Here is a 26,599-nt window from a genome sequence, read left to right as displayed (position 1 = left end):
GTTTTGGATTTTTTTATTGTGCAAAGACCCAGCTAGCTAAATAACCTTGAAGGCTCTAACAGATAAGGAAGGCAGGTGACACTGTATATGAAATGTTAATATTTTACTGTAAAGTTTTGCTTCCATTCTGGGATAGCAAGACAATTAAAACATCATTAACTGTTCTCACTGCTCTTAAGCATGGTCTTTTCTTCATTTCATTGTAAAACTACATACAATCATTATCATCACTTTAAATATGGAGTGAATACGTGTTGTGGCATTCAGTTTAAGACACGGCTTTTCCCCAACAAACTCATTAGGCAATAGGGCTGCAGGAGGGTATAAGACCTGAAGTCAGTAACTGAAGTACTGCAGCTGTATTCAAGTCACTGATGTTAAGGCAGTGGTCTTGTGTGGCTGACATTGTCATGGAGACCACAAATATGTCTTCTGGACAGAAGTGTTGTGTTTTGGCTGCCTGAATTTATATATATATCATAATAAGCAATATGCATTCTGCTCCATTTTTTCAGCTATAGATCTGACCTTCAGGCTCCAGCAATGTCAGGATCTGAATTCCACAAAGTCTAGGTACCCTGCATGAGCAAGGTCAAACTGGGATTCCAATAAGCTGACAGTTTTCTTTCTTGCTTGTTAGAGAAATGTAATACTAGGTGTATATTGACGCTTCTTTTCCTTTTGCCTCAGCTGGCTACATCAGCTAGTTAAAAAATTGCACACAAAAAAGTTTGGGCATTTGCATTCAAGTAAATGTATGGGTAACAGGGCTGTAGCACTGACTGTAATGCATGATAAGCTACATAAAGCAAAACATAGAAACAGGTGCAGTTAAAATCTCCAGAAAATTCTGCTATCAGCGTCTGCAACCAATTGAGAACATTGCAGAATAAATGTTCCTGGATTTTAATGTTCCGAATAGCATAACTAAACAAATACAACATGGATTATCCTCTAATATATTAAATGGCAAATGTTATCTTGCTGAAAGATAAATAAGTTTGGGTATCCTACAGAGAAGGATTGGAATCCCAGGAAAAAATACAAACTTAAGTGCTTACACATACAAAAGATTATACACCTCTGCAGCTGTTCAACATCTGTCCCCTGAAGATAATGATATAAACACGTGACAAACAATGTATAAATATCTGGCAATTAATATACCTAGAATCACAGATGGGGGTGAAACAAATCTGAAATCGAGCTACTGGAGCTAGACCACAGATATATGACAGTATAAAACTCAAAATATTACTCCCAAAAATATACATGTGGTACAATCATGAGAGTTTATTCTGAGTCAGTGCCTGGTCTAGGGGTTTGTGTTTGTTCCACTGGCTTTTAACCAGCAATCTGCAGAAACTTTTGGATTGCATCTGAGGGTTTATAAAAAAGGCAAATGAGGAAAGCAAGCTCATACACAGACTTTTGTACCATACACAGATGAGATTGTGCAAGACAGCTGCCTTAGAGGTCTGGATTTCCACAGGGAGAAAAAAAAATTGCACCTATAAGTAAATCCCTAGAGGTATTATGATTAGTATCCTTCATAATAACACCTGTCACACAGCTCACTCTGTATTCAATCTCATTTTAATAATTCCTAGGCCTAGAATATGAAACAGTTTGATTGCAGTTTGTATAGCTCCTTTCTGTTTATCATTTGCACATTTAAATGCACCTTAAATGCTCAACTGAATAAATATAGTGCGGATTACCACTTCATATATTAAATGCATAATACTGTCTTGCCAATAGCCAAATAAACTATCTATTTCTGTTTTGGCTTACCTCCGTATCCACACATACTGGGGTTTAATGATGGGTACTTTATTCTATCATGTTATTTCTTTGCAGAGAAGTTTCAGAGGGAAACATGGGCCATAATAAAGATGTGATCTTCACAGTTACGGAGTCTTCTCTTATGATGAAGTTTAAACGGTTATTTTTTTAGTGTCTCTAGGCCATTGCTTCTTCAGTTTTGAATCATCACTTTGGAAAGCTTCAATTCCTTTCTTTTATCCTGCATTGTAGAAAAGAACATACACTTTAGTGCTTAAAATCATTACGGACAGATGTGGAAAAGACAACGTGGAATGCCAGGTTGTAGACAGTGCAGTCTGAGTTTACACAAGCAGATACAGGTGAAAATGCAGAAGGAGCAAATTGGGTGAGGTGGGACAAAGAAAATAAGGTGAACAGTCAATGGAAAGAAGGCAGAAACTGAAGAAAGCTTCAGGTTCAAGACTACTACTAGGATGTTGCAGATGGAAATGATGTGGATAGCTATTAGGAAAAAGAAAAGACGTGATCCCACACATTCATAAAAATTTGTGCAATTTGTAGATTGTTCCCAGGGCACAGGTTGTGTTTTGATTTACAGTTCTTAAGATGAGTTGGCCACGTTTCTGTGGCAGACTGTCTGCTGTGGAGAATCCTGCTCTCAGGATGGCCAAATGACCACCTCGCAGCACATACAATTTCATTTCTCTGTGCTTTCTTTTCTTGGATTTTACTCATTATCAGTAAAGTACCACTGTAAAATCAGATAATGAAGTTTTACAGGCCTCTTAGAATAAAAAAAATAAATAAATAAATGACAGCTAGTAATAACCAGGGGTGCTTGGGGTGTATTTTCTTCTCAGCATGGTGTGGGTTTGAGAGCTCATATTAACAGCTTGCCATGGATGAGAAAGGTAATTTAGCCATTTTCTGTCTGCTGAAAGAGAATATGGTAGATATAAAAGCTGTAACAGTACCTTTCATATGTTTATGAAGCTTTAGTTTATTTCTTACTGTCATGTAAGTAATTACATGCAGTTAAAAAATGTGCATGTACTAAATAGTCCTTGGTAGCATTTTTAGTCTTCCAAGCAGTTATAAAGCAACTATGGTCCTATGTAAATGGCATGTTTACTCAACGTCTTCCAAGGAACTGTCACACAATCAGTATGTTCCCAGATGTGTGTCTATCCAAAGACTGAAAGGAAAATAAAGGGATTTTTTTTTTTTTTTTTTTTTTGGGGGGGAAGGAATATCTCCTCTAGGGCTGTGACACAAATCTCCATTTGTGAACTACATATAAATTTAAGTAACTGACTTTCGTTTAGGTAAAGAGAAAATAAGAGCAATGCATGGGCCATTTCATGTAAAACAGTGGAAAAAATTACAGAAGCTTCAATTTTCCCTTACCTTTGGATAGGACCCAAATCCTTCTTGATGACCCAGATCCTTGCTTTTTCACATCTGGTGCCCTGCTGTATTTTATTTTGCTGCTGTAGTACTTCAGAGAAATACAGCCCCTAATTTGCAATTTGAAATCCACAGGTGTTGGTAGGAAGCTTTTGCCACAGCAGTGCGGTATAGATTTCTACAAATGGTAATAAAACCTCAAGATGAAGATTGTAGAGACTTCCTTTTCTAAGTAATCTTATGGGTATTGGAGATGACACTGTATTTCAGTATTAAAGGTAATGACTGTCACTGTTGGTGTCAAGTATCTGGGGAACGATGTTTCTATTTGGGCTGGGAAAGACTGGGGAGAAAAGAAATGTACATAACACTTCTCAGCACTACTTGTTTGCAACCAAAATAAATAAAATGAGTGCTGCTCAAGCACTTTTTATAACAATAAAATTCTTTACCTGACTCCTGGAAGTGGTACCGTCATGGAACTGATTTTTTTCTGGGAAGCTGCAAGCATGGTAATGCCAGCCACTGTGAATTATGGAAGAGGAGGAAAGGTAAATTAGCTCTTCTGGTGTTCAACAGCCCCTTTAGCCTGGGTAGTACTGGCACGTAGGCTCACTCTGATGGCATTATGTATACATTTCTGTACTCAGTCTGATAGTTTCCATATTTTGTTTACCTCTCTGTGAATGTAAATAGTATCATTTTAAACCCAGTACCGTCAAGTCCAGTCTATTGAAGTGCTAAACAGACTGGTGCTGTGCATGTTAGAGCTAACTCTCGAGCTTCAAGGGATATTGATGGACCATATTTTCTGCTTCCTCCATTTCCCTAATCTAATTGTCAGGCAAACTGTTCTTTAAATTTCAGATTCTCTGTACGATTAGGTGTTCTTGGAAACTACTTTGACAGGAATTATGCTATAAAACCAGGGGTAAAAGGTAAGATGCTAAAGTTTTATCTTGGAGGTGGCTCTCACTAACTGTTCTGATTTCCTGCAGACAAATATTTTATCTAGTCTATGGCTATGAATTATTTTCCTAACTAGGGAATCTCATGAAACTTTAAACATCTGTGAATAGCCCTATTACTTCATTTGTTCATAGTAAAAAATAGACTTAAAGAAACCTGGAAAAATCACTGTGGAGGGCCCTTGCTGTGTTACTGCTGAGCCTAGGTGTGGCTTAGAAAGTTGCTCCAATTCTGGTTTATGTGGTTTTTTTACTCCTGTTTTCTGTTTCTACCACCATTCTCCCAAATAATATATCTAAGGCACAGGTCAGACTGCAGTGCTATTAGCAGTAGGAATTTTGCAGTGTACTTGTCAGAGGTCATTTACTGATCATGCCCTGGCCTCTGTAGGTGAAATTGTCTATGCAGCATGCCTATTTGCATATATGTTACAGTTTAAAGTAAAAATTCATACACAGAATTTGTCATAAGATTGAAATCATCCCTAATTGTATTTTAAATCATAAGATTGGTGACATTTACCTTTTCTTGTGTCATTTCATTTTTCATTCTGTGCTTCGAGCCAGTGTTCCCAAATTCAGTGCTGCTTAAAAATGCTTAATCAAATAAAAATGCTTATTTTCCATCAGTGGATTTATAACTCTGGTCATGATAGACTAAAAAAATTAAATTAAGCAGCTTTGTGACAGAAATTAAGAAATATTCCTAATTATCATATGCAGTTAAAATGCTATGTGTGTTTAAAATACAGTGCAACACGAGTTCTTTTCAAGAATAAGCAATTTCCCTATCAAATGCCAAACTCAAAATCTCAAAAGCAAGCTGAAAGAATTGAACCTTTTATCTCCCAGGTGGAGACGGCTGACACTGCTTAACCATTGTGGCTTTCAGTCAAGGGGCAGTGCTTTAAAACAGTGAGGTGAGTGACTTGGGTAAAACTAAATATCCAGTTAAGGAACTAAGTAACTCAGTGTGAAAAAATAGATGGCTAGAGAGAGGCGGGAATCTAGGCCAAAACCAAAATGGAGTGAGTCTCATTTTACACTGGAGTAGATATAAAGAAAAAATGTAAAGAAACTCCAAGGTTTCAAAAAGAAACCTTGGGTAGGTGATACAATCTCAGTCTGTAACTTAATCCCACAAGTGTTCAGCGCTCATGGGGAAACTGCAGTACACCTAAATACTTAGACCAGAATATTTATTGTAATTGCAAATTACAATTGCTAAATCCCTTGAAGTGAATCCTCTGCGCAGAAATATGCCTGGGAAATTTGTCAGAGAAGCAGGCGAAGGCAAAGAACGTATGTGCACTGTGTTGATAAAATTAAGCGTCTCAATTCCAGCATTTGCCATTATTTGGCTATGCAGTATTGCCTGTGGCAAAGTCCTGAAACCTTTACCAGAAAGGTAAAGAATGTCTTCATGAAACCTTACCAAAACTGATTTGTTACGAAGCTCTGTAGCTATGTATTCAGGAGAAGGCAGAACTGATCACTTAGTTTCTTTATATTTTTGTGTGTGTCACAGCCCTGTATAGTCCTCCTTCTGTAACACATGAAATTAATTTTGCATGAGCCAAATTATACAATTCTGAGGTTTTATCCTCAATAGATTTATGAATTATTTTACATCAATGCAGGGATTGGGAAATGAAAGCAAATACTTGCTACACCTAGCAAACATGTGAATACATCTCTGTCACTTGATGATGTATTTAAGCTCTAGGCATGCTGCCTGACTGGTGTTCAGTAAAGGCCCAACTATAAACAGACAGATAAAACCAAAATCCTGTCTTTTTCCGATTTTAATACTTGCTAATTTTATGAGCACACAGCTCCACACCTCCACCTTGCCACCTCTACAAATACCTTACTTTTCCGGATGCTTTGAGAAGGATGAAAATTAATGAGTATTTGTTATGAATGACTGATTAGTGACAGTATTTTTATTAGGAAAACTTGAAAAGAGGCTTAATAAATATCATCCTTTTCAGTCCTTTTACCCTGTCATTTTCATAGCTTTCTTGGATCACTGATTTCATTATGTGACATTAGAGAATGCATTCTAAAAACAACTGCTAATAAAACACATGCTTCCATTTCTGTACTTCAAACAGAATGCATTCCTGTTCAAATCAAAGATTAATGAATAACTCACTAATGTCCAGTGATCTGTTATGAGCATTGAACAGCTTTATGTCCAATTATTTTTTTCTATAAATAGCTAGTGTTTTCATAAATATGTGATGGCAGTGTGCTGTTTAAAATAATACTGAGCATTGATTTGAAACAGCTATTCTGTTCCTCAATATGAGAATAGCTGGATATCCTTAACGGATTAAGGAAACACAAAACATGACAAACGGCACAACAGTGCACTTCTGGGCTGCTTTCTTCAGTTTCTTCAGTTTAGGCTACACCTAAGTACGATCCAAGGAAAGCATTTAAGAATAAAGAATAACTTGATATCTAGGATTTCTAATATCAAAATGGATTGGGCATTTTTGTTTGTTTATAAAGAAAGTCTAATGATTTTTATGTTTAAGTGTTTCAAAAGTAGAGCTGCTGAGGAAAACTTTTTGGGTCTTGCAAAAGATTTTGTGTTCTACATGAGGTGAACCTGGGAACTTTCAGACTTACTGAGAAACAGGAAACATCCTGGGAAAGCCATGGCCACAGGAGGTCCTCATATAATGTATGGAACTTCTAGTTTCAGGTGTTTTCACTTCTCCAATACACCAGAGAAGAGTTTAGCCACCAGATATTTTCTCAGTGAAATTTTCTCTACATGTATAAATAAATAATTTTTATCATAGTAGATATGAGTTTGTTGGGTTTTTTTTCCTGTCTGTCATGCATGCTCCTATTATCATAGAATAATAGAATAGGGTTGGAAAGGACCTTAAGATCATCTAGTTCCAAACCCCCTGCCATGGGAAGGGACACTTCTGTTTTGTATGTTCAATTAGTAATAGAAGGCACAAAGGCTTCACCTCTGTGCCTGGCAAAATCTTGGAGCAGATTCTCCTGGAAGGCATGCTAAGGCACGTGAAAATCAACAAGGTGCTTGGTGACAGCCAGCATGGCTTCACTAAGGGGAAATACTGCCTGACCAATTTGGTGGCTTTTTATGATGAGGCTATGGAACTGATGGACAGGGGTAGAGCAGCTGATGTCCTCTACCTGGACTTGTGTAAAGCTTTCGACACTGTCCCACACAACATCCTTGTCTTTAAATTGGAGAAACATCAATTTGATGGATGGAGCACTCAGTGGATAAAGAACTGGCTGGCTGGACGCACACAAAGAGTTGTGGTCAATGGCTCAATGTCCAGCTGGAGACCAGCAACGAAGTGGTGTCCCTCAGGGATCGGTGTTGGGACTGGTCTTGTTCAACATCTTTGTTGCTGACATGGACAGTGGGATTGAGTGCGCCCTCAGCAAGTTTGCTGATGACACCAAGCTGTGTGGTTCGGTTGATACGCTGGAGGGAAGGAATGTCATCCAGAGGGACCTTAACACGCTTGTGAGGTGGGCTTACAAGGTGGGCTTGTGAGATGATGCCAACCTCGTGAAGTTTAACAATGCCAAGTGCAAGGTTCTGCAGCTGGGTCAGAGCAATCCCTGGCACAACTTCAGGTTGGGCAAAGATGAGATTCAGAGCAGCCCTGCAGAGAAGGACTTGGGGGTGTTGGTTGATGAGAAAATGAACATGAGCCGGCTTCAGTGTGCGCTCGCAGCCCAGAAAACCAACTGTATCCTGGGCTGCATCAAAAGGAGCGTGACCAGCAGGTCGAAGGAGGTGATCCTGCCCCTTTATTCTGCTCTTGTGAGACCTCACCTGGAGTATTGTGTGCAGTTCTGATGTCCTCAACATAAAAAGGACCTGGAACTGTTGGAACAAATTCAGAGAAGGGACACAAGGATGATCAGGGGACTGGAGCACCTCCTGTATGAAGACAGGCTGAGAAAGTTTGGGCTGTTCAGCCTGGAGAAGAGAAGGCTGCATGGAGACCTCATAGCAGCCTTCTAGTATCTGAAGGGGGGCTATAGGGATGCTGGGGAGGGACTCTTCACTAGGGACTGTAGTGATAGGACAAGGGGTAATGGATTCAAACTTAAACAGGGGAAGCTCAGCTTAGATATAAGGAAGAAGCTCTTTACTGTAAGGGTGGTGAGGCAGTGGAATGGGTTGCCCAGGGAGGTTGTGAATGCTCCGTCCCTGGCAGTGTTCAAGGCCAGGTTGGAGAGAGCCTTGGGTGACATGGTTTAGTGTGAGGTGTCCCTGCCCATGGCAGGGTGGTTGGAACTAGATGATCTTAAGGTCCTTTCCAACCCTAACTATTCTATGATTCTATGTTGAAATAGCTGCATGCAGATTTGAAAAATTCATCTAGTCAGGAACAGATTTAACCCAGTTAGGGGTACCTCTTATACTATACTGCCCTTTTAACAAAAAAATTTGTGCAATGCCAAGATCGCTGCTTGATAAAACCTTCAATCAAATTTCCTAATGAGGAACAATGTAACCAATGAACAGAAGAAATGCCCTGCCCTCCCCATTGTGCACTTCCTTCACTTTGAATTTTTTCTCCCATTGAAATTCACCTTAAATTTTCAGCTGTTATGTAGATGCTGAGATAAGTGCTGCCTTTTCCGAGCCATATTTAATAGCATGATGCTGTGGTGGTAATTTATTTCCTGTTTACAGCTGTCAGATACTTGAAGATTAGATGTTCCACCCTGAACTTTGAGTGGCAGGGTTTCGAGAGCATGTTTTGAACATACCTTGACATATTTAATTGAGTTCAGCACATGGGACAGCCTCAATTACCAGTTTAATCAAAATATAAAAAAAACTTAAAAAATGAGAAAACCAGAGAAAGCCAACAATAACAGAAAGGATGTAGTTTTGCATAATAATTGAGTTGTGCTACCATGAATCCTAGTTCAAAGTGCTTTGCTCCCTCTGGTTGCTGTGCAGGGACTAAGGGTTCATAATTTGTGCTATGAATTTTTGTTTGAATCTAACAGGAATGAAGACTAGATTTCAGGGATGTTTAGACACAGGGAGAAAGTATTCAGGATTTTCAAAAGCATCTGTGAAACTAATTCCCAGGGGTTTATCCTTAAATTGCCATAGGTTTCACTGGGATTTGGGCAGCATATGATCTGCCAGGCTGATTGTCACCACTGAACTCTCTCCATTATGGTTTGACAAGTAAGCACATCCCTTGCTAGGTACTGTCAAGAAGCAGGCTATGTCAAGCAATTACTGGTTGCTGAAAACAAGGACACCTTTAAAGAATATAAAGTAGTATCTTTACTGCTTTTCTCTTTTCTGTCTCCTGGAATATCAAGTGAAAAGACCAGGGCCACATCTTTTAATAAGGTAAGAAAGGAAATAACTCTTCTGCAGCAGGTGGTGTCGTGTACATCCCAACCCAAGCTATCTTCCACCTTGTCACAGAAAGCAGCAAGGAATTTGAATGATTAAAAGAGTGCTGGATATTGCAAGATTAAGTCAGAGTAGGACAATTATGTTGAAACAAATTGGGGGAAAAAAGCCTCAAGTTAATCTGTGCTCCCTTCACCTCAGGCTGATTAGAGTAAATTAACTGCTATTGCAAGTAATATGCAAAGTAGATGTTTGTTATTTTTCTGATGGCAAATAAAATAATGTATAAATGTAACAAAAATAATCTTGAGATGTATTTTGTTAATTATGCCTGTGGACTATTGCGTCATTTTTTAAAGCAAGTAAGGAATCAGTCCCCTGTCCCCTCTTCCAAAACCCATAAGGCTGTTTTCTGATCCAGTCTCAACTCACATCAGGGTGTATCAACTTTGTTCTAAAATAAAGAAATTAAACCTTCTTGACATGTAGGCACACCATGATATGATTTTAGACATGAAGGGCTGTCTACCAGAAAGGGAATCTTCTCTTCAAACTGTATCAGTTGTTTTCATAAAAGATATCTCCACTGATAAATTGTGGTCTGGTATGTGTCACTTTCTCCCTGCACAGTGTTAGAGTAGGTGTGCACCTCCATTTCTGTTGTCCCTACAGCACATTATACATTCATATTATGCAGTGATATTATGCATTGCTATTGGGGTTTATGCTGTTTATTATTTTCCTAAAATTAAATTGATAATTGATTAATAAAATTAATTAATTAGTTAGCTGTAAAATTGAACTGTATACATTGCTGTGTGCCTGGTGGCCTGAGAACCTAGGGGAGCAGTACTACTTGGACCAGAGGAACTGTGATTCAGTGACAGATTACGTATATTTGGCTTAAAAATGCCTGTGAGATGGGGTGGTTGCAAATACATTGGAATCCCATTTTTCATATAGCTTTAATGATAGGAGCCATAACTGTCACCACTTTGAGTGTGAAAATCGTCTTAGATTTGGTAGTAAAATTTGTGAGGTAGTTCAGAGAGCTCAGCTATCAATGTGTCAGCTCATGCTGGCATAACTGAATTACTTTCCACATTAGTATAATCCTATACTTGGCCAGGAAAGTATTTTTATTTTATTTTTCTGCAATTCCATCTTCATTTTTTCCAGTTAAGGCATTTTCAGAAATTTGTCTTCTTACCTAATTCTACATAGGGTAGGTTGGTATTTGAAAAATTATTACAAAAATGGTATGTGCAGGTATTCACCAGGGTATACTGATTTCCCCCTCCCCTCCAAATCTGCTGTCTCTTTCTCCTCATGGTGCTCAGGAGTCTGTGCAGCTAATACATCTCTACATTTTCGGTGTTTCAGAAGAATAAGCAGGAAGTAGATTTGTGCACTTGCTTTGAGATTGCATGTGAAATTTCTTACTTGACTTGGTAATCCAGGAACTGGATCATTGCAGGTGGTGAAGTGAAATGGGGGCCGAGATGGTACAACATGGTCTTCTTCCTCAGTAATATGCAAAACCCAGTGCAGGACCACGCAGGCGGATGATTTTAACCTATGGCCTCATGTCAGAGCTGCTTTGCAGATGGAGGTTTCCTTCCCTGTGGCAGGTCCTCCCTTCTCCATGAGGCCTTCTGGGTGTGGACAGGTGCCAGGCCCATGCATGGGATAGTGCAGGAGGGGAAGTAATAAGTGGCCTTTAGTTTTCTGTTTTATTAATTCAGTAATTGTTTGTGATTTTATGAAGCTCTTCCCATGCTGAAAGTGCTGTCACACTGTGCTTTTCCCCCAGAGATAAGTCGGTGTGGAGCAGAAATCACAATCCAATAGCTGAGTGTGTCATAGAATCATAGAATGGTTCAGGTTGGAAAGGACCTTAAGATCATCGAGTTGCAACCGCCCTGCCATGGGCAGAGACACCTGACACTAAACCATGTCACCCAAGGCTCTGTCCAACCTGGTCTCGAACACTGCCAGGGATGGAGCATTTGCCACTTCTTTGGGCAACCCATTCCAGTGCCTCACCACCCTGACAGTAAAGAACTTCTTCCTTATATCTAAGCTGAGCTTCCCCTGTTTAAGTTTGAATCCATTACCCCTTGTCCGATTGTCTGAGTCTCTAGTGAAGAGTCCCTCTCCAGCATCCTTAGATGTCTGTCTGTCTATCTATCTATCTATCTAAGGTTGCCCAGTCTATCTATCCATCTATCTATCTAATCTACCTATCTAAGGTGCCCAGTATTCCCTGGAAATAGTCTTTTCCCATGGCTGGTTGTTTAGTGGGTTGTTTGGAGGACAGTGTGATGGCTATTTAGTTTTTTCTAATTATTATTATTTCAGCTACTCTCTTCAATAATTTCCGTAAATGAAGATAATGCCTAACTCTGTGTTAATACATTTTACCAACATCTTAAAAAAAAAAAAAAAGGTGCTTTTGGAGCAGAAATGGATGCTGTGCCTCTGGATCAGCTGGCAGCCTCCTTAAACCCATGATTCTCAGGCTGCTTCCAGCAATCTTTTGTTTCATTCATTGTATATGTTGAAAATTCTGTAACAAGTATGGCAAGTGTATTACTGATATGGCTTTTCTATAAAGAACTTTGTCATGCCAGCACAGATTTTCACTGTTCTTGAAATGAGACAGTTTCATGTGGAAAATAGTGACAGATGATTCAGTAGATAAGGATTAGAATGATCCACTCAAATGAAATGGGAAATTTCAAGCCATTAACTCAAATAAATAAATAAATGTATTTATAACTTTGAGAATCAAAATACACAACTTCCATTAATCAACTCTTACACTTCTGTCAGTATCTGCTTATTATTAGATAGTGCCACATATAGGAACTTTTTTGTCTTCATATTCTTCACAGCATTCAGTGAAAATTTGAGGAAAAGTTTATGAAAATATTTGCTAACTAGAGCAGCATGCATGAGCATTCTATGAAAATTACTACTTGTGTAACTTAGTGGAAATCTAACAAGTAATGCCACAGATCATCAGTGGGCAGCTGTAGCAGCCTTTGGAAGTCAAAATTGAAACCCTTTCATTGTTTGTATATTTGTGATTCAAATTGGCATTCATTGGCTTTAAATCTTGTATATATAGACAGTTTTCTAGCAGTTTCATATTTGTCCTAGTGTTTAGGCGCTAATTATTAGTAGTAGTATGAATAATTCTGCATCCCACTAGGACTAGCTGCTGAAAATTAAAGGTTAAGAGATCAAGACTGGAGTAACAACAGCAAAAACACTAGAGCCTTCTCCATGGTGGAATACAACTGATTTTGTGTCACAACTAAAACTGAGTCCTGTTTTGTAAAGCCTTAAGAAAAAAATATTATGAAGATTTAAAGAGTCTTTGATCTCAGAAGACAGAAAATAATGCAAATACAGTGCTTCTAATCTAATTTCAAATATTATGAGTCTGTATAAATTATGCTTTGCTTTTACTTTCTATTAACTTGATAATTTGTTATCTGGGATCTTTGTTTCAGACCAGACTTCTTTTCATTTAAAAAAAAAAATTTCTACTTTTTCTTAGCTTGCAAATGCAATTTTGGGGAGAAAATGACTTGTTTAGTTGGCAGTTAATGAAGAATCAGAACTGCCTCTTTTTCTTTACCTGCTGTCAAATGCTAATGTGGGTTATGCATTGAAATAATCTGGTGGTTGCTGATATTAAATACTGCTCCAGCTAGGAATCTCTCACGGGGAGACAACAGGCTCTGCAGACCTGCAGAAAGATGTGCCATAAACAAGCCTTGCCTTGTTTATGGCAGTGTCAAAACCAATCTCTACAGCAGAAGACACTTGATCAGAAACTCAAGATGTAGGGCAAGTTCTAACATTCACTTCAGAATTTATTACCTTAGAAAAAACATTAAAGAAAGAGGATTTCTAAACGTGAACATGGAAGTGGTAGATGAGGATTTTATTTAATTTCACACAGTTTTTATAGTTTGGGTAAATTCATTTCTTTCTTGGTGAGTCCTGAGTACCTCCTCATTGCTGTTCACACCTGGAATCATCAATTAGATTGAAATAGTTCCCTGACTTGCAAAGTTCACTGCTTCATCCCAAAGGAAAGCTGCATGTCGAGATAAAAATCAGCTCTGTCTGTTGTAGTCAAATACAGGCTCTGTATTTTCTATTCTACACTGTGCTAAATAGCCATATGCACAATTTAAAGTAACTTAAGGATTCAATGTTGTCGTGGTTTAAACCCAGTCAGGTAATTCGTTCGCTCACTTTCCCCCCCTTTCTTGCCCTCCCCCTGCTCTCGGAGGGACGGAGAGGAGAATCAAAAGAATGCAACTCCCATGGGTTGAGATAAGAACAGTTTAGTAACTAAGGTATAACACAAATCACTACTGCTACCACCAATGATAATAATGATAAAGGAAATAACAAGGGAAGAGAATACATCACCTCACCACCCGCTGACCGATAACTCGCCCCCCAAGCCCGACCAAGCTCCGACCGATACCTCCTCCAACCCTGCAGTCTCCCAGCTCTTCCGGCTAACTCCCAGTTACCTCCTGGGCATGACGTGCTGTGGTATGGAATACCTCTTTGGTCAGTTTGGGTCAGGTGTCCTGTCTCTGCTTCCTCCCGGCTTCCCCTCCTCCCTGGCAGAGCATGAGGCTCACAAAGTCCTTGGCCAAACCAAAACATCTCTATCAGCTCTGTTCCCGAGCCGAAAGTCAAAACACTGCACTGCACCAGCTACCAAGGAGGAGAAACATGACTGCTACTGCTGAACCCAGGACAAATGTGTAAGAAGTGTTTGCTTGCATAGATCAAATATGAAATATATTTGCTCCCCTTTGCCATAAGGTGAAATTATTAGCATATGTAAAGATTGCTTTACAGTACATGTTTCATAAATAATTAGAATTGTGCATATATATTTAAAATATAAAATGTATTTTTTGTCAAATTAGCTATTCTACAGCATAGCCTATGTCTTCATCCAAGATCACCTTCAGCTTTGTTGTCATTAAATATATTTTACTGACTTAAATCAAAGCCAAGAGCTTTGTGAACAGTGGTATTGAAGAACATACTAGCACAGCTCCTTAGCATAGCATCCTAACTGTGACTTTTCTTAACCATAGCAGAATTAAATGCTTAGCTGAGAAAGTAAGTATAAAACAAGCATACAGGAGTAGTGCCCACAGCAAACTTGTCATCTTCCAGCCTTGTACACTACTGTGATTTTCAGAGTTAGAAACATCATTGCATTTAATAGCGACTGATATATTCTTCTTCCATGAATCTGTTGAAGAACTCCCAGTCTTTGCTGTTGACTGTTAATTCATCATGACCTTAAATAATCAATTTTCAAAACTGGGGTCTGAAGCATTTGAGATTTAAAAAGTACACCTCTAAATACAATCCTAGCCTTTCTTCAGGTCTGTTGGTGAATGAGGAGCCCTGAGAGTCTTAAAGCATGCAAACTGTGGATTTTTTATTAAATTTAATATAATCCAATGTAATGATAATTATTGTAGCATTTTCTGAATAAGATGGATGGGATAGGTTCTCAAATGCCAGCTATTACTGACATTTAATCTGGTATAGGTCATAAAATACCAAGGTGGAAGAACAGTTTCAATATATTTTCACATTAATAATAAATTTTAAATAAATTAATATTGTAAAAATGCTGTCTTTTTCATTCTCTGTAACTAAATAGAAAAAGTTGGTTGACAGAAAACACATCTGAAGACAAAGCATTCTTATTTTAAAAAAGACATTGTGATAGATGAAGAAGATGCAGAAAACATGATTTCAAATCTCTGACAAACTGAATGGGTCCATTTTTTTTGCATTTCATAGTGCAGAACGGTCCATATAGCTATCATTTCTCAAACTGGGCTGAAAGAACTGTGTCTGAAATTCTGGGAAAGCAAAGCCACTGTGGAAGTGACATTGTGTTTGGGAAAGCATAGCCTTCTGTGTCTAGACAGTAATTTTTAGAAAGGGAGTTAGTGCTAATGCTGTCCTGATTTGCTCCATAGCTGAGCTTAGCTCTAGGAGAAAACTTAAACCTACCAAGTTCCAGACAGCTTTCCCGTTAGCCAGTTTCATCAGGCTGCAACTTCTCCCCAGATTCAGAGATACAGCTTTAAGTATATCTTATAGTAGTGTGTGCATGATTTAGATGTAAGAACACATTTTATAACTATATATTAGTTTGTGAAATAGTCTTTTGCTTATATATACTGTATTTATTATGAAGAAGTTTTAGTACTATTTGGCTGTCATTAAAAGCCTACTTAAGTGATGATATAAACCCATGTTACATGACAGTTTGAGTGTCTTTAAAAAAAATTTTCTCAGTGGATCAACACAGCAATTTGGCACAGCTGGTTTGTGATAAACTGAGACTAATCAATGTTTCTTCATTCTTATTCTAATTGATGAGTTTGGAGTAACACATGGAGAAGTACACAGCCTGAAATGTTGCTACTTCCAGATTTCTGGATCTAATTTAAATCGAAATCCATGATGAATAGCAGTAACTTGACAATATTAATGTTGAGGGCCCTTAATGAATCCATAATTACATCTGCAATGTGTCTTTCAGTTAAAAATGACAGTTACTAAAACTTTGCATATATTTATGAAAGAAGTGACATAAAAGGTAAAATTTGATTGACTCAGAAAACATCCTTTTGTTCAGAAGAAAGAGGAATACACTGAAAATGCACCACTGCTGCACAAAGTTACAGTAATCACATAGCTCTAATGAAAGGATATTGAATTGTATTTAGACAGAAAGCAGATTAAGCAAGTATAAATTTGATATAGTCTAAAGATGCAGTTTTTCAAGAGCATGTCTCTTAGCAAGGAAAGGAAAAAAATATTTGCAAGATTTTTCTCTTTTCCTCCATCTTGCACTGCTGTATTCAGTATGAACTCCACAGATGATGGCAATGTGTAGCTACTTTGGCAAGTGAACCATACTCCCTCTTTTTTTAACCTGTTCCCAAATTCACAGCTACTCACCATTTGCTGCTCAGACTGCTATCCCTGTTACTGCATTTACAAAGCCTTTCTCCGAACTGGTGATTTCCAGGAAAGAGAAAGGTATTTAATTACAAATACCACCCACCCCACCCCCCACCCCCTCCCTCCCCCACACCCCTGCTAGGGCAGCTGGTTGAGATTTTGCTGATTTTGCCTATATTCCATTGTACAGTAAAAAGTGACTGGAACTTGTGTTTTTTGCAGTGAGAATGAGTTGTCTAACTGGGTTTTACTTTTATCTGCAGCTCAGCTCTGTGCTACATGGCACTAAATCTACAGCTGTCTCTGAGAAGAAACCATTATTATTTTACTCTTAGGCACTCAATGATAGGATTCCAAAATAATAGGAACGTTTGGAACATACATCCTCCCTTATGTTGCAGAAATCACAGAGGAGCTTTAATAGAATTTCACTTCTATGTAGCACAGAAAACATTCACCCAATGTTTCCTTCTAAAATCAGTTATGAAAACGAAGGCATGTTGCTGGAGAGCCTGCTTGTTTCTAACTCCCCTGAACACAGTGTAGATATGCAAGAGGAAATTCTCCTCAAGATGCCCTGGGGTAAAATTTGCCTTTGTCCAAAACCTGGCAATTGCTTTAAATATGGGTGTTTTAGCAAGTAGTACTTTTGACTACCTTGAGTACCTCGATTACTCTTGAGTGCCTAAGATTTGTTTGGTACAATGGGCAATGGCTCATTTATTACCAAATACCAGATAAATCTGAGTGTGGCTGTTTTGCTTTAGAGGATAAAGAAAACTACTGAACCCAGAAATCAACCCTAACATTAAGAAAGGGGAAAATATTCCTGGGTCATGTAGGTATATATGGCCCAGGAACATACATCTGTATAAAGCATACTATTAATTAAATGTAATGTAAATTAAATCATATTCATTTTGGTTAAGTGCAGTAGAAATCAGATACAGGACTGCATGGCAGTCCCCTTCTGAGAATCCATAAAGTAGATCACCTGATACCATAAACTGTAATTTACAAGTGGAGAATCCTACAAATGTTTTCACACAGTCCTTTTAATTAGGTGTTTTGATCACATGCTCTGAAGAAGGTTCCCTATTCACCACAGTCCCCATAATTTTAGTTATCCTACAGTATATCTTTCTGTGTTTATAATTTGTCTTACAGTATATGTGGCTTGAGCCACTCAATGCCAACAGTCTTCTCAATAGGTTTTAAACAGATTAAGTTGCATCCAATTAAAAAGCAAGCCTCAAACATGTTGACATTCATTTTCCCAAGATCAACAGAATGTCTTTAGTAGCTTCCTTAGTGTAATTTCAGTGTAATTTCTGAAAATTAAATACTTCTTTTTCTACTCTTAGCTCCTTTTGAGGTACACCATCAACTATTTTACTTTTGATAAGTCTGGTCCACGGCAGTAACGTTTTCTAAGAGAGTAGCCTTCTTTCTATAGGAGGCTATATTATTATTTCTATTTGTATTATATTTATAATAATAGTGCATTGCTGTTGACTCTTCCCTGTGAATTGCCAAGCTCTGTCATTCTTCCCTTCAAAATCCACCCCACCAATTCTTACCTTCTTCAGATTAAATTAGTGGACCTGTAATTCAGAAGAACACCATTTCTAGTTCTTCAGCTTAAGTAGGTGCTACCCATTAAATTTGTGTGTATCTGTAATCTTTATCCTTTTCCTACCAAGTAGTGCTGGAAAGATAAAAATGGTATTTTCCTTGGCACTGCCATTCAACTGCTATGTGACAGATGGCACAGGTTGGGTCACCTTGACAGCAGTGCTAACGTATTAGCTTAGCTAACTCTATAGGCTACCACATCTTCCCTCCTGCAGACTGGGGAGGGTGTGTAATTTGATTAAGTCTGTGATTAAAGTGTTTTGGTACCTGAGTCCATTTAGCTTCCACTCTTGTATTTGCTCTCAATCCACACCATACTACCAGGTGTATGATGGCTTATTTTTTGTACCCATCCTGCCTTAAATTATGTTTTGCTCCTCATAAGGGGTTGAGGATAGCGTGCAGTAACATATTGCTCTTTCATAGGTCCACTGAAGCAGCACTTGAGGTTTAAAAGCCAGCCTGGAATTAAAGGAGCAATAGGAACCAGCAATAGGTTGGCTTGTGAGTTATGCAGGGAACAGTTTAGAGAATGAGGCCTGGCAGCTGAACAGGTGGGCTTCTGAACATGGTGACAAGTGTACTTCTTCCCTATTACAGAGACTACTGAGAGATGGAGGAGGGAAATAAAGAATAAAAAATAATAATATGAATGCAGTCAACTGTGAAGCACAGTTGTATGTGTCAGGGAAAAAATCAAAACCTACTTAATGATAACATAGTAATATTGTTCCATACATGGGTGCTGGGTTTTTTTGTCAAAGAGTTGCAGAATGGTGAAATTTTGCCCCAGACGTCTGATTATTGTATATACAATATTTGGCATCTTAGGTGCATCAGAAATTAAGAGCTTTCAGTCATCCAAATGCCTAAAGGTAGCTTTACAAGGAAAACATATTTGTTTCTTGACTAATTAAATAGGTGGATTAGGAATGAGATGACTGAAATCTTGGGAAAAAAAAGGAAGTGACAAGAGAGAAGTTGCTGGACAAAAGTAATGGTGATAAGGGAGGCATGCGACTAAGACAGTAGCTATTCAGGTCTGAAAGAAAGTTGCTAGTGAGGACAGATGCTTGTCAGAAGAACAGCAGGACTTTTGGGGCTCTGCTTACATGTTTTCAGTGCCTGATAGTGAAGGAAAGATGAATCTGTGACCACTAGTATGAGAATAGGGACTGGCAAGTTCACTTTTATCTTGTGATGGCATTCTTCTCCTCTGGAATTAGTTTCATTTGCTAGTATGACTTGATGGCTATCTGTAGTCAGTGGGTTTGTCAGTGAGGGTATTTAAAATGTTATATAGAGATTTCATTGGTCATATGTGGAGGGAATATTCCCTGTGTTTTCCTAGTTGAAACCAAACTCTTGTTGGAAATATTCCAACCGTAATTTCTTAAGACTAAGTTGTTAAATTGTGAAACAAGTTGTATTTCATGGACTGGAGAACATCAGCTAAACCCTGGGAAATCAGCAGAAGGAGGAGGATATATGTAGTAGCTGGTGAGAGGATGACTGTAAATCAGCAATGTAATAGAGGCGTGAAAACAGTGAATTTCACCCAGTAATGGCTGAATCGCCACGTGATGCAGGGAAGTTACGGTGCCATTGCACAGATACTGGTGAACTCTCTGGAACAGCGCACCAGTGCTGACCATGCTTGTTTGATTACATGACCTGAAATTGGAATAACTGCACAGAAGACCAGCATGAAGAGCCTGTCTTAGGAGATGAGAAAGACTGACTTTCTCTGGTTATCTCTAGCTGCTGTGTAGAGAGTAAAAGGATTTGATTGCTATCTAGAAATACATTTGGAGGGCAAGACAGGTGAAAGGAACTGTTTCAGCCACATAAGTGGACTGCAGAAATCAGTAGAAACCAGTTTAGCCTTGAAGATATCATCATTAGTGATTAGATTTAGATTTAGATTCCTAACTGTTGGAACAACAATGAAAACATCTTGGAAGAACATCTGGATAGAACATTGTGTCAAAACAACTAAGCACTTTTATGAGTTTAAGAAGGTTGAAAAAGACTGGTACAGAATGTCTGCAAAGCACCCAGACTTGTTGAAGAAGATAGCCCTTTTCGTTCTTGAGTCACAATGGGCAGAACATCGGGTTTGTACAGTTTCACAGAGTTAGGGATATTCAGAATTTCTATGTGTGAAGAAGTCTTATAGCTTTCTGTCATATTTTAACCCCATACAGCAGCTAAGTACCATGCAGCTGCTTGCTCACCTCCCTCCTCAGAGGGAATGTGAGGGAATCAGCAAAAAGGTAAAACTTGTAGGTTAAGAACAGTTTAATAATTCAAATAAAAAATATAATATAATAATAATATACTTGTAATGAAAAGGGTGACAACAAAAAGACGGAGAGGAATCAAAACCAGGAAACCCAAGTGATGCACAGTACAATTGCTCACCACCCACTGATCAATGCTCAGCCTGACCCAAACAACTGTCAGTCTCTTCTGGATAACTCCCCCCCGTTTATATACTGGGCATGACGTGCTGTGGTATGAAATACCCCTTTGGTTAGTTTGTATCAGCTGTCCTGTCTCTGCTTCTTCCCGGCTTCCCATGCCCCTCCTCAGGGGCAGAACATGAGAGACTTAAAAGTCCTTGATCAGGATAAGTGCTACTTAGCAACAATTGAAACACTGGTGTCTTATGAGCATTGTTCTCAACTAAAGCCAAAACACAGCACTTCACCAGCCACTAGGAAGAAAATTACCAATTTTCAATTAATTGAAAATTAACATTTCAATTTAGTGCCAAAATCTGTACTGTTTCATAGCTATCTCAATTAGCATACTCATTGGCGGTCTCAGGAAAAAAAGGCTGTAACAAACTCAGCTCTCCCCCTGTCCCTGTCAGAGCTGGTCCCTCAAGGTCAGTACTAATGTACAGTGCTTGGGCTGTACAAAGAAATAAATGCATGCGGTCAGTATTCCTGCTTGAAATTGCTCTGTGAATTGATAAAAGATTTCACCGCCCTCTGCTCAAAATAGATAGGTAAATCCAGCACTGTTTGTGAGCAGAAAAATTAGTCGAGCTGATATAAATAATGCTACAGTGTGTCCTTGAGAACACCCAAGGCAAAAGAAGTGCAGTGTAATTGCAGGTCAGCTTCATAGGTACAAATGCAATTCCACATTTTAAAAATTCTGCACTAGTCTTTAAATAGAGAACTGCATTTCAAGATTACATGGTAAAGCATTTCATTTTCTTAATTTAATTTTCAGAACGCTTTGATCATACAGCATCAGTTAGGCAACTACTTTCTTGCTCAGTCTTTTTCCTTTACATTAAAAGATAAACATTGCTGGTCTCCAGAAAAGTAATGATTTTTAAAATGAAAATAATGTCATCTACATGTGGAATCACGCTACCTTCCTTAGCACAGATGATGTTAATATAAAGCAGATATTTAGAAAGCAGAAATGAGGCCCCGTCCCTGAAAGCTGGAGAAGCATCCTAAATTAGATACTCTTACTTTATCTGTTATTGTCAAATATTTTATTTCTTATCTGATCTGAAAAAAGAATATACTTGTAAAAAGCAAATAATTCTTATCTCTGTCTTGTATTTTAGCCTGTTTTATGATACCACGTAGAAATGTTAAATCTTGTATAAGAATGCTGTGCACTAAGCAATCAAGTAAAGACTCAGTCTGAAGTCAAGCTCCAGGCCTTTGTAGTTGCTATGTATATGTATAGGTATTTATATGCACACATGCATGTGTGTGCACATTTGCCTGATCACAGCCAACCCATTTGGTTCTATGATTGCAAAATGAGCTTTGCTTGAATTATTGAATCTTGAGACACAAAGTTCCCTTAAGTAACCTAAATCAAATCCCCAGGACAGAGTATAGACTAGAGTACACGTAATGTTTTAACAGCTTACTTTAAATGTAATAAGTGTTGGCCTTGTTATTACTGATGAACTACCTACATATATATACGTATATGTGTATATACACCTGTATACACACAGTACTTAGTTTTTGTTTCAAGTTAAATATATGCTTTGCAGACATAATTTTTACTTTGCACCTATTCTGTAGTATGCACATTTTGATTTATATGGACCTGAATATTAAGTATGTGTTTTTTAAAATGTTCTTAAAGTACAGCTGGTATACAGAATTACAATGAAGAACGAGATAGGAATTCAAAATTATTCTGATAAATAACCCTGTCAGGAATGGAGTTACCCCTCAGGAATGTTATAGGTAAAGTTTATTCTGCCTTATGGCCTGGTGATGGACTACACGACCTTTCAAATTCTCCTCAAGCCCTGTTTTATGATTCTGTGATCAATTCATTTTGGCATTTGACAGGTGCTCTAAATATACTATAGGTAATTCTACTACCTTTAATACTTTTAATGCTTTTTTTTTTTTAAATTCCCATATTTTGCACATGAAACACTTTAAGTACTTTTAAAATGTAATCTTGTCTATCAGAAGATGGTCATAATAAAAGATATGGGTCTCATTTGGCTATTTAGCAAGCCCGTCTTCTTTCCAGCCTAAACCAACCTGTAATGCTGAATTTCTGTGAGAGATTACAAGGCTGTAAGTTACTACTTTTTAACGTAAGGGTAACTCAGGGTTTATTAGCTGTTGATCCAGTGTTATTCCCATTAGTGGTAATATCTTCCAGATAACTAACTTCATCTGGAAAATGAAATCCTGATTCTCAAAGTCGTTTTAGTAACATTCATTCTGATAGTAACATTCAAATTAGATTACTCTTTGTTGCATGTTAAAGTCATGACAAAGTGGTTGTCATCTTTCAAGTGTAATTTAGTCTTGCAAATAAGTGATCTTGTTAAAATATTGTCAGGTTAATCAAAATTGATTTGTGTGTACTAAACCCAGTGACTGCTAATCAAGTATTGGGTTAGGAAGCTTTTGTAGCAATTTTAAGTCTTTGATAGTTTCCCATTATTCATGATGGAATGACTCATTGGATTTGCAGAAACATATTAAAACCTGAACATCCTTCCAAGGCAGGTTACAAATGCACCGCAGACTAAAGCATCATCTTTAGAAATGTATTTTCAAAACCTGACAGTTTGGATCACTGTATTTGTTATACCTTACATACAATGAATTGTTCTCCAGACCATGTAAGTCCCTTGTGGTCTTCCCAAACTTTGTGCTTATAACTATCTTGCTGGTTTTATAGGCAATGGTTAAAGAGATATTTACAATTGTAATGTAGTCTCTGCATAAGAATACCATCCATTTAAAATGCAACTAGTATATGGCGCACCTGTAGTGTAAGCAAATGGATTTAGAACTTCTGTACGTGTCATTTGAAAAAAAATTCTGTGTAACTGTGAATTTGTTAGACAATATGCAGATTTTTTTCTGTAAATATATGATGATCTATATGGGCTATATGGGTTATTGGTGGATAAACCCTCTGACATGATGAAGAACAGAAATTTACTTTGTACAGAGCCACAAGGAGCTTTGCACTCTGCTCACACCCTTTAAAACTTACAATGTCTTATTTTCTTTCAACAGAAAGCTTTTCTTTACAGACTACGGGAATACTGCCAAGGTTGAGAGATGTGACATGGATGGAATGAACAGGACATGGATAGTAGACTCTAAAATTGAACAGCCAACTGCTCTTGCACTAGACCTCATCAATAAATATGTGTATTGGGTTGACATATATCTGGATAGTGTGGAAGTTGTTGACTATCAAGGGAGAAAGAGACATACGATAATAAAAGGCAGACAAGTAGGTATTTCTTTGAGCATTAAAGTAATGCCATAAATATATGAACATATATAATGCTAACAGTTAAAGGTGATTTCAGATTTTTTTCTCTTTTTAGTTCAAATGTCTTAGAAAAAAGATCTGTCTGCATGTTCTATTTGCCATTTAGCCCATTTTGCAACCTATGGACAAGCTTCCATTCAGTGTCTCATTAACTATACACCATGTAAGTTACACTCCCTATTGTAAAAGACTTCAGGAGGGAAAATATATATATATATAGAAAGATACTAGAGGATAAATTATTAATGACAAGAACGTGTCCTTGCCAGTTCAGGAAGGAGAGACTAACAAGCACAAGAATGTGAAAGAAACAGATTAGCCAGAGCTATTCACCTGTTCAAACTCATCTAGATTCCTTTAAATCATATTTTGTTGATGCCAATGATGCTTTTCCCCGTTGATCCAGATGTCTGGAGTCATAAATACAAATGCAGAGACTGAGTCTTTGAGCTGGAGAATATCAATCTGTTATTGTTGCTTCAGCTTTGGAGAGTGAGGTAAAATGGAGGGAAAGGAAGGGCTCCCTGGCAGTTGTGAAGATTATGTAAAAAGAGGGAAAATTAGCAAAGACCAAACTATTTCTTGTTGCTACTTGAACTGCCAGATCTTTTGTGGGTACCGTGTTTACATCTGCTTCTGCTTGACGTTAAACAGAGTGTATAAGAATGTGCAGACAGAATAAACACTTTACCTGTTCTGCTGTCATTCTTTGCTTTGCTTCCAGGTAATCACTGTTTAGTAAGAGACAACTGATTAGCATAACTGCCATTTTAAAACAGGCAGAAGATATGACAAAAAACAATCTAGGTCACCTGGCTAAAGAGCAAACACCTTCCTACTTTTTACCAAATTACTGCCAGTCTTTAGCCACTTGTTCTGAAATAACAGGTCTTGTAAACAACTACAGGTAACATTTTTTTATAGATACCTAAAAAAAGAAAGCCATTTTCAGAAGCAACTAACAAATGCTTTTACAGGCTTGTAACTAGGTTGTATTGGTGTCATAGGAGAGATGCTTGTTCCTTCTTTCTTAAACTTCGATGCAAAAGAGTTTATTATTTATGATGTTCTTCTCTAGCTAAGAAATGAGAATGACGCCTGTTTTTTCAATATGAATGAACGGTGTTAAAAGGTCTGGCCTCTCAGTTAGTCATTGTTACTGCAAAAGGAGAAGCATATTGGTTGTCTTTGCACTCAGATGAAAAATTGGTAATTTCACTAGGTTCTGTGTCTGCATTTGTCAGGATTTAGAATGACTGCAACTCCAAGTTACTTCTCATTAGTCTAAGGGAACAGCAAACCAGAAAACTATTCTCAAGAAATCTTAGGGATTAAAGTCTATTTCGTAAGTACAAGCATATCAAAGGACATCCTTTTCAAATAATACGGGCTTTTTAGGTTGATAGGCTTTCAAACAACTATTCTTTGTAGCAAGCAACATTTCTGTTCATGCATAAGATAGCTGGCAAGCTTCATGAAATATAAAAACAAATGCATAAATTAAATACAAATAATTAAGTCATTATAAAATTCATTGTAGAAAGAGTGACATATAGTTTTCATAGTGTAAATATAGAAAAGCTCTCTTGGGAGTTAAATAATAAAGATTTAAACTGAGTGCAAATGGAAAAGGGCAGAAAGGATTAATGCAACAATTTGGTACAGATACCGAATTGCAGATACATCAGACCATCATGTACATGATACCATGTACAGATACATCATTATTTTCAAGGCTGTTTTCCATCTTACTGTAATTGAATCGAATTTCTATTGGGTCTTAACCAAACACTTCAATTGACTTTATTTTTTTTTTTAATTATTATTTTTCTGGGAAAAGGCTGAATAAAATGGCAAGATTTGGCCAACTGGGGGGTAATTTCCAGAAAGGACTGAAATATTTGATGGAGAACAGGGGAGGGGTTGGTTGGTTGGTTGGTTTTGGTGACGCATGTCTGAATTTGTGATAAATGAGATAAGTAAATGCTTTGTAGTGAGCAATTTATTGATTAAACTAATCAGATATTCAGCCCATGAATATCTGAACATCTGCCAACAAATTTGTTCATCTTTCAAAACTGCCAATGAAATATTTTACAGTTCCTAAATCTATAAATCAAGCACAAGCACTAGACTATTGAACACCTCATGTTTGAGCTGTGATTGGCTGGCTAACTAACTGACATTAAGTAATTTCTAATGTACCCAGACACATCATGGCCTATTACAACTTTAGAATTCACTTTTTGAGAAACAAGCAGTACTGTGTGGACACAGCCAAATTCAGAGACACTGACACAAAAGGAACACAAGCATAGTTAAGGGAAGTTGTTTATTTATTCATTTATTTACTTAAGAAAATATCTGGTGGGTGTATATTGTCCTATTTTACTTGCTATGATTATAACATTATAAAAAATACATCAATTCACCCCATGAACACGTTAAAATATCTATATTCACTGTATTCATTAGTTAATGCTACTTAGTAAAAGTTAACAATCTTTATAATAATTGTTTAATTAATATTATTTAAGACTAAAAGAAGCTG

General features: G+C 37.6%; 1 protein-coding gene across 1 annotated transcript in view; it reads left to right on the top strand.

Moving 5' to 3' along the window:
- The window catches only part of LRP1B (LDL receptor related protein 1B), a 794,792-nt gene that overhangs the window by 454,086 nt on the left and 314,107 nt on the right, over positions 1–26,599 (top strand). The window contains exon 7 of the mRNA XM_061444942.1: positions 23,784–24,006. Coding sequence (XP_061300926.1) covers positions 23,784–24,006 — 223 coding nt within the window. The remainder of the gene's footprint in view (positions 1–23,783; positions 24,007–26,599) is intronic.

The sequence above is a fragment of the Pezoporus flaviventris genome, unplaced genomic scaffold (assembly GCF_033815535.1).
Source record: "Pezoporus flaviventris isolate CSIRO_AGI_PZ_B2104156 unplaced genomic scaffold, CSIRO_AGI_Pfla_v1 ptg000001l, whole genome shotgun sequence".
Classification (NCBI taxonomy): domain Eukaryota; kingdom Metazoa; phylum Chordata; class Aves; order Psittaciformes; family Psittacidae; genus Pezoporus; species Pezoporus flaviventris.
This window is presented reverse-complemented; position numbering and strand designations above follow the sequence as displayed.